This window comes from Abrus precatorius, unplaced genomic scaffold (assembly GCF_003935025.1).
Source record: "Abrus precatorius isolate BTA unplaced genomic scaffold, Abrus_2018 Scaffold3, whole genome shotgun sequence".
Lineage (NCBI taxonomy): Eukaryota > Viridiplantae > Streptophyta > Magnoliopsida > Fabales > Fabaceae > Abrus > Abrus precatorius.
Genome location: NW_020874373.1, coordinates 226,408 through 240,553, shown reverse-complemented (window position 1 = coordinate 240,553; position 14,146 = coordinate 226,408). Strand labels below are relative to the sequence as shown.

At 31.6% G+C, this 14,146-nt stretch overlaps 3 protein-coding genes across 3 annotated transcripts; 1 reads left to right on the top strand and 2 right to left on the bottom strand.

Annotated features, from left to right (window-relative positions):
- Positions 1–2,016: 2,016 nt before the first annotated feature.
- Positions 2,017–2,919, top strand: LOC113860745 (pentatricopeptide repeat-containing protein At2g06000-like). Its single transcript, XM_027493248.1, has one exon. The coding sequence runs from the start codon at positions 2,017–2,019 to the stop codon at positions 2,917–2,919; it is 903 nt and encodes a 300-aa protein (XP_027349049.1).
- Positions 2,920–3,901: 982 nt separating this feature from the next.
- On the bottom strand, positions 3,902–7,352 carry LOC113863693 (inorganic phosphate transporter 1-4). The gene is made up of 2 exons (XM_027497349.1): positions 7,288–7,352; positions 3,902–6,358 (listed from the first exon to the last, which is right to left on the bottom strand). Exon 2 carries the CDS (start codon positions 6,294–6,296, stop codon positions 4,680–4,682), a length of 1,617 nt encoding a protein of 538 aa, XP_027353150.1. The 5' UTR covers positions 6,297–6,358; positions 7,288–7,352; the 3' UTR covers positions 3,902–4,679.
- Positions 7,353–13,032: 5,680 nt separating this feature from the next.
- LOC113860740 (ethylene-responsive transcription factor 1B-like) lies at positions 13,033–13,749 on the bottom strand. Its single transcript, XM_027493240.1, has one exon. It carries the CDS (start codon positions 13,747–13,749, stop codon positions 13,033–13,035), a length of 717 nt encoding a protein of 238 aa, XP_027349041.1.
- Between the last annotated feature and the right edge of the window lie 397 nt (positions 13,750–14,146).

The window sequence follows — 14,146 nt, the reverse complement described above, 5'->3', positions numbered from 1 at the left end:
CACACACCAATTTCACTTTCCCACAATTTTGAACATGCTTTATTTCTTTTCCTTTTTGAAGAGAATTATAGTATTGTACGATGTATATGGATCACACGCACCAATTTCACTTTTTCACGATTTTGAACATGCTTGGTTGTTTTTTCTTTTGGAGGAAAATTATAGTATTGTACAAGGTACGTGATCACACGCACCAATTTCACTTTTCCACGGTTTTGAACATGCTTTATTTCTTTTCCTTTTTGAGAAAAATTATAGTATTGTACGAGGTATATATGTGGATCACACACACCAATTTCACTTTCCCACAATTTTGAACATGCTTTATTTCTTTTCCTTTTTGAAGAGAATTATAGTATTGTACGATGTATATGGATCACACGCACCAATTTCACTTTTTCACGATTTTGAACCTGCCTTATTTCTTTTTTTTTTTGAGAAAAATTATAGTATTGTACGATGTATGTGAATCATACACACCAATTTCACTTTTCCACGATTTTGAATATGCTTTATTTTTTTTCTTTTTTGAAAAAAATTATAGTATTATACCAAGTATGGATCACAAGCACTATTGAAATATCTTAAGAGATAAAGTTAGAGTTGAACGAGTGTTATAAAAAAATACTTGCATGACACTAATATATATATATATATATATATATATATATATAACCTTTACGTACCGTCTGAATGGGGGTCTGTTTACAGTATTTTGGTACGTGACGGTGACAATACAGAAGAAGAAGAAGAAGATTGGTTGTTATGGATATTGAGTGGATGCAAAAGATGACCCTTTCAGCAAAATTTGAATTTGACTTTTACAAGATAACCCTTTCACTACTACCCGTGGTTCCAGTCTGTTTAGTAGCTGCTTTCAGCAAAATTTGAATTTGACTTTTACACTTCAAATGCGTTCGTTTGTCTTCACTTCTGATACATTGACATAATGTTTGGCAACAATAATTATAGAGGCATGTGTTATGTTCTGATGATTGATGGGTGACTTTTAAATTTACTTCACTGAGGTTTCAACCATCATGTTTATGGCAAGAGAGGATGGCTAACATGTTGAATGTCTTTGCTATAAATTGGTTTCAATAATTAGAAAACTCAACCTACACAAACATTGTTCCTGATGCTTCTCACATACATGGGTGTGGTTGATATCAGAAGTGATCTAACTTTTGTTCTGCAAGGCGTGACATTTGGCTTTCTTTACAATCAATATTTAGTATATATATTTTAATTCTTCATGTACAAAAGCTAACAAAAAATTTGACAGCAAAGACTCCATGATATAATAAACCGACACTTGGTCATCAAATCATCAAAATTACTTCTAAAGTATATAGAATATGTACTGTGAAAGCATAATTGATATACAAACATTTCCTTTTTCAATTTCTATCAAATTTTGCAATTATCCAGTTCTATCAGGCCCCCTTTTTTTCTTTTTTTCTTTTTTTACAATTTGTATGTGTTTAAATTTCTATATGCTTTCTCAAATAAAATTTATCTTGTAAAAGTCAAATTCAAATTTTGCTGAAAGGGTCATCTTTTGCATCGACTCAATATCCATAACAACCAATCTTCTTCTTCTGTATTGTCACCGTCACGTACCAAAATACTGTAAACAGATCTCAGACGATACGTAAAGGTTCTTATATATATATGTATGTTAGTGTCATGCAAGTATTTTTTTATAACACTCATTCAACTCCAACTTTATCTCTTAAGATATTTCAATAGTGCTTGTGATCCATACTTAGTATAATACTATAATTTTTAAAAAAAAAAAAAAAGAAATTAAGCATATTCAAAATCGTGGGAAAATAAAATTGGTACGTATGATACATATACATCGTACAATACTATAATTTTCCACAAAAAAGTAAAAGAAATAAAGCATGTTCAAAATCGTGAGAAAGTAAAATTGGTGCGTGATTCACATAGTACAATACTATAATTTTAAAAGAAATAAAGCAGGTTCAAAATCGTGGGAAAGTGAAATTAATGTTGTGCAGGGCCGGGGAAATTAATGAGGCTTTTAGGCTTCCTGAGGATTTAAGGAGTTTTGGTTGTTTGCCGGATGTAGTTAGTTATAATACTCTTATGCATGGAATGTGTCGAATTAGTGAGGTAGATAGAGCTAGAGGTTTATTGAATGAAGTTTGTTTGAAGAGGGAATTGGCTCCTGATGTTGTTAGTTACACGACAGTGATATTGGGTTATTGCAAGTTGAGTAGGATGGAGGAAGGGAGTTTACTTTTTGATGAAATGGTTAGGAGTGGAATTGAGCCTAATACATTGACTTTTAATGCTCTTATTGATGGTTTTGGTAAGTTGGGGGACATGGGTTCTGCGCTGGCCATGTATGAGAAGATGGTTTTTTGTGGTTGTCCTCCTGATGTTGCTACCTTCACTTCCTTGATTAATGGATATTTTCGAGTTGGGCAGGTGAAACTGGCGATGGAAATGTGGTGTGAAATGAATGGTAGAAATATTTTTGCAAGTTTGTATACGTTCTCAGTTCTCGTTAGTGGCCTATGCAATAATAACAGACTAAGTGAAGCTCCGGACATTTTGAGACTATTGAATCAGAGTGGCGTTGTTCCGCAGCCATTTATCTATAATCCTGTTATTGATGGATATTGCAAATCTGGCAATGTTGACGAGACTAATAACATTGTCGAAGAAATGGAGGGGAATAGTTGCAAGCCTGATAAGTTGACATATACAATTCTTATTATTGGGCATTGTATGAAAGGGAGAATGCTTGAAGCAATTGGTGTCTTTGATAAGATGTTGGCAGTTAGTTGTGCCCCCGATGAAATCACTATAAATAATTTAAGATCTTGTCTTTTGAAGGCTGGAATGCCTGGTGAAGCTGCCCGCGTCAAGAAAGCGCTTGGTTAGAGCTTGTCCATGAGTACTTCATCTTTAAAAAAATCTTATCATGAAAGCAGAAATACAGAAATGCCTGTTGCTGTTTATTGAAGTGCTATTGCAGAACTGTGGTTAGACATGGCCGTGGCCGCCTACCATTATGCCTTAAGTAATGTGTGCATCTGGGTCAAAGGAATGTTATCATTGGGCAGGGGTGTCTCTATTTTTTTGGAGATTATCAGTATTTACATTCCTTTGCAATTTCCCTCCAAGATTCTGCTGTTCTGTTTCTGAGCCTGAAATTAGGTATTTTTCAGATAGTTTTGTTGAATAGATTTTTTATTTTACCTTCAAATTTGAAAATAGCATTCTGTTTTGTCTGTAATCTCCTTAAGACATGATACATTCACAGAATAATTTTCTTGGTGAATAAACATATTAAAAAAAATTTGGTGAATACATTTTCCAATTGAAGAAAAATTGAACCCAATTTGGCATTTATGGTTAATATTTTTGGCTAACTGTTAATTATCCTCTTTGAACATATTTTAATCAGTTCTTACAAAACAGTACATATTTTCTCCAAATTGTAATTTCTTTATTTTCTTTCATTTTTAAAAGTTATTTCTCATTTAAGTTTTGTTGATTTATATTTTTCAATGTGCAGAAACTGGACTGATGTGTGCTTGATCTTATAAAACAAGCATATAAAAGTTTAGCTGTAGCTCAATTACAAAAAAGAAAAAAAATAACTTTTAATAATTTGAAGACTGGTTGAAAACAAAGCCTATGAAAGAATAGCATGATGTGTACATATGGATTATAGACCACAAAATGATGTGCGAAGGCACTACAAGCAGAGACAGAAGTTAAGGTTAATCAAACTCTCCTTTTAGATGTTATAGCTTTCAAGTTTCAACAAACGAACGCGTTTGAAGTGTACAAGTCAAATTTTGCGTCTACTTAACACTATAACAATCAATTTTCTTCTGTATTGTCACCAGCATGTACTAAAATACTATAAACAGATCTCCCATTCAGACGATACGTAAAGAAATTACCTAGTCATCACCATAAAAAAGATATCTAAATACTCTTTCAGCCTAGTACTAGAATAAAAGGTATCTATATCCTTTTGGCCTAACCTAAGGATGAAACTCATCCAATCATATTAAAATAAATTAATAAGATAATTAAAGATTAATAATCGATAAAAAAAATTAATTATTTAAATAAAAAGTTAAAAACAAGATTGAATCACGAAGCACATTAAACCTGATATCATATCTATAAAAAAAATTATAAAATACAAGTAAAATAGTCAAGTTTAGAATATTAAATAATATAGTGTCTTTGCAAGTATCTTCCTCCATACTATTATAAAGGAGAATTTAAAATATTCTATAAAATATCATATAAGAAAAATAGAACCTTAACGGATATGTATATTAGTGTAATGCAAGACTTATGATAACACTCATTCATGCGTGATACACATATCTCGTATAATAATATAGTTTTCATCAAAAAGTCAAAAAGAAAAAGAAATAAAGAAATTATGCATAACACTGGATAGTGAAATTGGTTATTCAATTTACTATACGTCTATACAATGCACCACTAATGGTTGTGAATCAAATGTAACTATAACATTCTCCAATATTCGGAACAACAAATTGTTCCTTAGTTCTTGTTACATTGTCAAATTTAACAGAAATAGAGGGAAAATGAAAGCTTTTGTGCTTCCAAGCCTAGTTTAAGACGCTACTTTATCATACTAACACTATAGATTAAACATATGGAACAGTTCTGTTGTGAGAATATGATTGTTCTGACTCCTCCGTAGCTCCTCTTTCCTCATCGTTTTCACCTGATATCTCCTCCAAGGATTTTCCTTTTGCTTCAGGAACCAAGAAAGTAAAGAAGAAGCCTAATACGTTAACCACACCCAACACAATTAGTGCATTCTTCACACCGATACCTGCTGGGTACCCTGCATCTGCTTTGCTCTTGTCCTTGTTTTGTGCCAAATACAAGAATCCAAAGGAACCAACAATAGCCCCAAGCTTCCCAGCTGCCGATGAAATTCCATGGCAAGTGGATCGGAATCTTGCAGGAAAAATCTCAGCTGGGACAACAAATGTGGTAGCATTAGGCCCAAAATTTGCAAAGAAGAAGGTCAAGGAATACATCACTACAAATCCTATCCTGTTATCCCTATGAGTCCAGTGGTCATAAGGAATGGCAAGAGCAAACATGAAGACAGTCATAAAGAAGAAACCCATCAATTGGATAGCAAATCTTCCAATCTTATCAATGAAAGCCACCGTAAACCAGTAACCTGGAACCGTACTGCACAAAGCAATAAGTGTTTGAGCCCTTGCAATTTTGTAAACCTCCTCAAGGGCATTCATGGTTTTTGCAGGAGGGATCCAACCAATTGCACTAAAGATATCCTTTTGAAAAAGGTTTTGGCTATAAAATGCAATATCAAGTAAGAACCATGTACTTGTAGTACCAAGTAGATGTAGTCCATGGCGACGGAGGAATTGCTTTGAGAACAAGCCATATGAATTAGCCTTTGTCTCCTCTTGTTTCCTTGTTTCAGATTGAATCTCAACCTGCATAACCTTAGACATATCTGCTGCCGCTTGCTCCATGTTCTTGGCAACTAGAGCTGTATATCGAGCAGTTTCTGGCATCTTCATACGCCAGTAGTATGTCAATGCAGCTGGAAGTGCCCCCACCATCACAATTATTCTCCAAATGTAGTCTGCTTGTGGAACAGTTGAGCCAACTGGATCAACCTCATAAGGTGGAGAATCAAACCTGGCCTTGAATGCAGCTGAAATTATAATGGCAAATATACCACCTGCCAAGATTCCAAAACCCTGCATGGCAAAGACTGCAGCAATGAAGGCACCACGAGTCTTCTTATTAGAATATTCTGACATTATGGTGGCAGAAAGTGGGTAGTCTCCACCAATACCAAATCCAAGCCAGAACCGAAAGAAGCAAAGAGTTGCCATGACAGATTTTGGACTATGTCCAAATGAAAGGCCAGAACCAATGGAGCATATTACCATCAGCATCAGAGTCATGCCATACACTTTTTTCCTACCCATCTTATCTCCAAGCCAGCCAAAGAAAAGCTGCCCTGAAAATGTTCCACAGAAAGCTACACCATTTACAGCAGCAGCTACATTGGGAGGCAATGTACCGGGCTTTGATGCGCCATCAACGTGGTAGTAAATGCGGCCAAGCAACTTTGTAACAAGGGATATGCAGAACAGATCATATGCATCAGTGAAGAAGCCCATTCCAGCAATGACGATTGCAGTGAAATGGTACCATTGTGTTTTTGCCACATCAAGTGCATTCAGCACCTGAATTTGCTCCTTTGCCATGACTTTTCAGGCCAAAATTACAAGTTTCCTTCTATTTCTCTCGCTATCAAAGCTTGCCTTCTCTGAAAAAATGCTGACAAATTGTGAGATCTTTGATTACATGATTTAGAATACAAGGTAACCAATCAATTTGAAAATGTGATCAACTAGTGAAATCAAACAAATGGATGAACAATTACATCACCAGTTGACAACGAAAACCAATCAATAATGATTATACCACTAGTTGAACCATCCAAATTCATAATTAAAGCTCTGAGAAATTGAAACTCTGAACAGAGCCTCTAGTGACCAAACATATGAAAGATAGAACGTTCTCCTAGTAGAAGAAAATTGGCAGGGCAAAGTAATCAAGCAACCTCATTTTTTGTTACCCCAGATGATAGAAAAAGTAGGCACTCGTATGAATTTAAAAATATTAAAAACCAGAAAATAAATAAATCCTTTTAGAAAGCAACATCCTAGTGAATAGAAAACAAAACAACATATGCACAAAAGTTACCGAGCTAAGTTCCCAAAGGAACGGACAAAAATATAAATAGGCTAACTTCTAAGCTATCACGATGCATAATCTTTAGACTCGTAGATGAGGAGCACATTAAAAACTAGCGACGCAATTCGGTTTAAACCAAATGAACTCTAGCAAATAGTTGAACATGATATGAAAAAATTTCACATGCTGAGTGAGGGCATCATGGAGGATGATGTTGATAAAGCACTTTTTGTTTGAGTGCTTGTGTTTTGAAGGGAAGGGTAGCTTGCCCGGAATGTGGGAAGTGAAGAAAAACACAAACAGGTATGAATTGGGATAAAATGAAAAGATAAAAAAGGATGTAAATTGAGAAGACAAGCAGGGCAACATTTATTTGAATTGAGGAGTCGGTGGAATGGAGTGACAGCAGCAGGATACATGCATGGGATGACACATAATGATGCCAAGAAGAAGAAGAAGAAGAAGAAGAAAGGGAATAGAAGGAGCTTTAAAACTGACCTGAGCGTTGAAGAAGCGTATAGAAATGATGAGAGAAGAAAAGAGAGAGAAATGGTTTGAAGTGCAATGGGTTGAAGGGAGTGGGAAGGATTTATAGGAAACAGAACAAAACAAAACACTCAAAATAAGAGAAACATAAAACAGTTTCAATAAATATTCGATCGGCATATACCCCACCCATTGCGGACTCCCTTTGAGTCTTTTACGACGTCGTCCCTTCCCCGAAGCTGTTGCCTCGCTTAGTGCTTCTGCTTTTTTTGCTAATTCATTTTAATTTCAGAAGAAAATAAAATACGAAATTCATAAAATTTCTTTGCTCTTTTGTTTGCATTATGTACTCATCGTCAGCAGAATTAGTGCGTTGAATTTGTTTTTCAAAAATCAACGTTACCTCTGTTTCCACTCAACCAATTATTATTAATATTTTTTATAAAATAAATATTTGTGTTAATAAAATATTCATCTTTTATCAATATTCATTCATTTTTAATATATAATATATTGATTCATCCATTTAATGTTATAAATATTTCTTATTTTTAATCGATTAGATATTTTTTTACAAACAAAATCAGAATTAGTATTTAACTTAGTTACTTTGTACTTTGTTTTCATCAAAAGCAAATAAAATGTGGACAGTGATCTATTTTTTAATAAAAATGACGGGAAGAAAGAAAAATAAATTAACTTTTAAAAGAAAATTTTTATTTGATTTAAAGTTAAAAAATATTTTTTAGTTAATAAATTTAAATTAAAGTATGTTTTTAAATTATTTATTTATATTCAAAAAAATTTAACATATACGTAATAAAAATTTATTCTATTTTAATCCAGTTTTGATGTTTCATAATGAATGATTGATTGAAAGCAAACACGTGACAGAGAGATAGATGAGTTTCCTACGAAGACGGAACATGATTCATCAAATGGAAAGATTAAAAAATTATTATGAAATGGAGAAAAATTATTTTTTTAGGTATTCTGAATTAGTGCTTTTCATTTTTTTATTAAAAGATTGTACATATTTTTAACAAAAACATAATAATTTTAAATATTTTTTAAGATTATAAGTTTTTTTTAAGAATATTAAATATGAGAAAGAGTTGTAAGAAACTATAGTAAACATATTTTAAAATTCTTTTAATTGAAAAGTTTTTTTAATATCTCTTTTTTCCTCTAATTTTTTTCTTTAATCTCTTAGTTTTTAAATAAAATTTAAAATCACATATCAAATTAACATAATATCATGCCAGTAAATTCATGATAATATAATGGCTAACAAGTGTCTATTTCTTTAATCTGTTTATAAGAACGAACACACTGTAATGATATTAAAATATAATGTGAAAAGAATAATGTCGAATGCATACAAATTTTGGTATAGTAATTATTAATTATATGATTATACATTAATGTAATTTTGGGATGTAACGCACAGCATAATTAGTGATAAAAAAAATATAGAATGGTCAAAATGGGTGAGCTGCTACAGCGAGTGTGGTTTTGACAGAGACAAGAGGTTAAGTCCTCCGTGTTGGGTTATGGCGTGTCCCTTTGGTCGGCTGAAAACTATAAATGAAAGTGACGTATTTGTTAGTTTTGAATAGACTTTTTTTTTATTTCACATTTCTAGGATTGACTTCGTGGCCACACTGCGTTGACTTATTTTACACGCTTCTTCCCACTTTTCAGTCCAAACTCCGAAGGGAAAAATAATATTAAAATTAATAGTTGGAGCAGAGTTGACAGCAATGATAAAAATGGTATAATTAAGCAACACAATTAATCTGTTCCAATACTTGAGATATCCCAATTTATTTATATGATTTTTGCGTGCTGTATTAATAAAAAACTAACTAGTGTTTGAAGTTATTTTGAAAATACTAAACAATGGAAGGCTGAGGGGTGTGGTGGTTCATTTTATATTTTAACTCTACATGTCATGCAAACTCTTTAAAAGTAAAAGGTCAATAATTAGAAGAAGGGTTATCGTATTGAAGTGTCCAGCATGCATGCATACAGTGCAACCCACAAGGATACACAACTCAAATAAGCCAATACTCCAATTCTGTCCATCAGAGAAAATAAAGGAGACAATTAATGCTTTCTTTCTTCATATTCAACAAGACCCAAGTTCGTCCCTGTATATTTATTTGTTTAAAGTGATATACAACGAAAAATTGATAGATAGGTACGTAGGAAGGTGGGCTTGTTCTTTTTAAACTCCTAAATAGTGTGTATGTGGACCAACATATCTTAGTGGGAAGCACAATTAAGAGAAATACTAAATAAGAGTAAAAGAGAAAACACATGTTTACCCATTTTAGTACAATGTTTCTGCCCATCGTTCCTTTCCTCCGTTTAACTACCAACTGAAATTACAACTGAGCTTCCTTCAAAGTCCACATTGGAGGCTGAAAAAACCAACCAATCTCAAAGATAAATAGGAACAGTACACTAATTATTTGTTTGTGTCACTGTATTGCCCACTTCTTTTGCTTAGGAGTCATCTTCCCACCTACCAACAAGTTTATATGCGCTTGTGTTGTGCTACGCCATGGATTGCACGAGTTGCGAGGTTGCTCCAATAACATTACTTTCTCTCTTGTATTGTTTTGTCCAATATCAAACCATATACACACAAACTTATTAATATTTACATCCATTGCTTAAACACAAAAAGTTATGTCAATAGGTGACACTATCATTAAGTAAACCATAATAAAATAATAAATAATATAAATTAACTTTAAATTTAAAAATTATTAAGAAGTACAATTATATATATATATTTTTTTGCTTTCATCAATAATAATAATACATATTAATATTTTAATCGTAATAAATTCAAATAATCTTTTGCTACAATATCAAGTTAGCAATAGATATTTTAAATAGATAATTACAAGATAGAAAAATAATATAAATGAAATTTAAACTTAAGATTTATTGAGAAGTATAATTATATTTTTATATTATAAAAGAATACCTTCATAGAAAACAATTTTAAAAAAATCTCGATAATGTTAATTTCCTGTGATTTAAAGAAAAAATATTCATATCAAACATAAAAAATTAACATTTCTAATATAAGATTCCTGATAATCTTTATATAAAAACAAAAACTTTTTTCGAGAAATCACTCGTTATTCTTTTTTAGTTTATTGGGTATATGACTTCATTTTTTAACAAAGCCCTACCCCCTCAAAACAAAAAATAATGAACCGAATTGACTTGAATACTAGGTAGGCTGGGTGGGCCTAAGTGTTCATTATCTTCGCTTGGGCCGAGAGATAGAGAGCAGCCTTAAATACCCCACTTTTCAGACCCAAAATAAAAAAACAACACCCGTCTTTATTTTCGGCTCAATTATATTTTGTGTATTTTAGTTTCTTATTTTATTTACTCATATTTAATTCTTTTAATTTTTCATTTATTCTAAGTTTATTACATCAAAATTTTATTCAATAATTAATAAAAATATAATACAAATGTGTCATAATTTATATAAAGTTTGTTCATGTGTGTGTATGTATATATATATATATATAATAAATAAAATGTATGTAACATAAAGAAAGAGATTCATTTTAAAAAAATTATTTACAAATTTGTATAAATTAATAATATGTTACATTCTTAATATATTTAAGTTGATTATTAAATAGATTTTTAGAGTGAAAATTTAAATTTGAATAATAAAAAACTATAAAATTTAAACATAAGTAATTAAAATTAGAATGACTAAAATTGGACATAAGCTAAAATATAAGAAATAAAAAGGCAAGCAAACCTTTATTTAATAATATAATGAGATTACATAATAGGAATAATTCGTCACATTAGTCAACTAAATTGCAAAATTAAGTAATTAAATTCTAAATACACTTCATTTAATTATTTAATTTAATTTAGTTTCATCGTTTCTTACTATATTTTTTTAAAAAAAATTAATTATATATTCTTAAATACACTTTAAACGAATCAAGGAAACAAGTCCATTTGTAAATAACTATGTCGTATTTTATGCTGAGATATGTTAATGGATTAATTAAAATAATACAACACATCTCTTGGAAAATCATCTCTCTTAGCCGTACCTCAGATTTTCATGCCATCAAATAAGAAGTTAACGATATTCCTAGTGAGCTAAAGGCTAAAATAGTAAATGCATGAAAACAAATTCAACAGATGACTAAGTGGTCGCATCACAAATCATCAAATGAGACCAAAAAGGCCAGTGGATTACAGAAGAAAAACTTCATAGGTTGTAGCAATCTTCTCATAAAATTTGTGGCAAACATATCCACATATGCTCATATACACAAGCACCACCTCCAAAGAGTGACTAGACTAAATAAATCATTTGGGTGGAGATGAACTTACATTTGTAAGTAAGGAAAAAATTATTTAACTCACAAAATTATATCTACTTTAGTTTAGTATGAGTAAGTTTTATCTTTTTATCTTCCTATGTAAGTATTTTTTTTTTTGTTTTTTTTTTTATATATAGATTTTGAATTATCTTTAAACTTTCTCTAATAATATATATTTTATTTATAAAAAATATATATAATACATTTTTATGTGACAAGATTTGACAGGTAAGAACATAACCCAATCCTGTAACCTTGATCATTATTTAATATTATAATAAAATTATTGCAATTATAAATATGGTTTAGTTCTTGGATATAATATACAGCTTATTAATCCTATGCTCTAAAACGTGATATTAACATAGTTCAAAAATAGTTAATTTCTTAAATATGTTAATTATAATTTTTTAATTATGTGTATGAATAATATTTTAATCTTGTTAATGCTCTTGAAATAATAATTAAGAATTGATAAATTAAACAAATCAAAATACTGTTTCTAATGCACCATATATTATTGGATTAATTTTGTAAATTTTTTAAACAATATATGAAATTTATTAAATAAGATGAATTTTATTCAGTAATAAAATTTAAAAAGGTAATGAATAATATTATTTTGATATTTTATATAAACATGCATATTTTAATTATATGCATATTATAAATAAATAAATTAGAAAAATAAGTTTTTTTAGAAGGATGAAGCTTAAATCAAACCTCATATTCAAATCCCATTTAATGGTCTGCCTTGGATAAAGTCCATGTAAACCAACAAATTAACCTACTTCTGAATAAATTCTTAGGTCCAAGGGCTTGACTCAAATTAAAGAAAGTAAATGTTACACTTTTTACTAAAAATATACATATTTTAATAAAAACATGCAATCAATATATATATATATATATATATATATATATATATATATATATACACTTAAAATTAATTCTCTTAATCTTAATGAAATATGAACCCTAAAACATAATCATAATAATAATAATAATATACATATATCATTTAAATCATGGTGGACTATTGAACATTCGGTCATAACTAATGCTTTTAATGAAAATATATAATAAACGCAATTTCGTTCATAATTTTTAATATAATTCAACATTCTCTGTCGTTAATGCATGGTGTCCATCATTATATATCATGTCAACCATGAAAAAGAAAATTCATGCTGAGTCCAACTTAATTTTCTACTGGCTAAGTTTTCCGTTTGGAAGAAGAAATCAACATAATAGAAGATGAAAAGGGAGGAACCCGAATATTACATTTGATGGAGTCAGGAAAGAATTACAAGGTTAAAATTTGTTTATGAACAGTTCCAAAAACAGAGTAAACTAAAAAACAGAACCGCTACGAAGTCAAACTCAAAAGTTGTTCTAGATATTCAGCACCCAAATCCTCCAACACCAGCACATTTTCTGAACTGCTCAATTCCAATTCATCCCTTTTCGTTTTCTTCTTACTGGGCTTCGTGGACTTTCTTCTCATGGTGTGTTTCCTCTTGAGTGCCAAAACAGGGGAAGAACCCTCTTCCCAAGGCTTACTCTGCATCTCTCTCAGTGACGCCTTCACCACTTCCTCTGGAAAATTCAGCACAGCAAGAGAACCCCTTGTGGAGAACGCTGCTTGGTCATATGCCAAAGCTGCATCTTCAGCTGTGTCAAACGTTCCAATCCACACTCGAACCCCGTTTCTCGTGGAATCTCTTATCTCTGCCGCGAATTTCCCCCACGGTCTCTTCCTCACTCCCCTGTACACCCTGCTCTCCTTTGGTGCTTGTGACTCTGAAGCGGATGGCACACGTGTTTCGCTCATGTGTGCGTAGTTTGTGTTAGAAGAGACTTCTTGTGACTCAACGCTACCCAGAGAAGAGTTTGATGCGGAGGATGATTCCTTGGTCTGTTGAGACTGTGAGTGGTTCTCACTGAAGTTCAGTGGAAGGGTATTGTTGTCATCGTTGAAGAAAACGAAATCGTAATCCCAGGAAAAAGGGTCTCCAGAAACGGAGGAATTTTCAGTGAACAAGTTAAGGTTGTGATTTAGGAAGAGAGGAGAATCAAAATCCATCCTTAGGAATGAATAATCGAAGTGCAGACGACAGTTTCTCACTTGGGATTCTATATATATGGCTACACTTATTTTTTTTTTCTTATGTTTCGGTTGGATATAATATAACTGCCACTTGGGTGTGGTTTGAAGTTTGAATGGACATACCTAAGGGGTTGCCTCGTTTATATACCCAGCCAAAAGGAGGCAAAGAAAACGACCATTTACTTTGAATATTAGTTATTGTAAGGATGATTTATTGGGCAATGGCTTTGAATAGCTTATCGGCATTTACTTTGTATTAAACATTTATGTGACGTCTAAAATGTAGCAGTAAATCATTTTGGGTATATAAAAAAAAGTGGATAATTGATTTAGGCACGTGAGTCAAACAAGTAATCCAGCAACGTGGGCAACT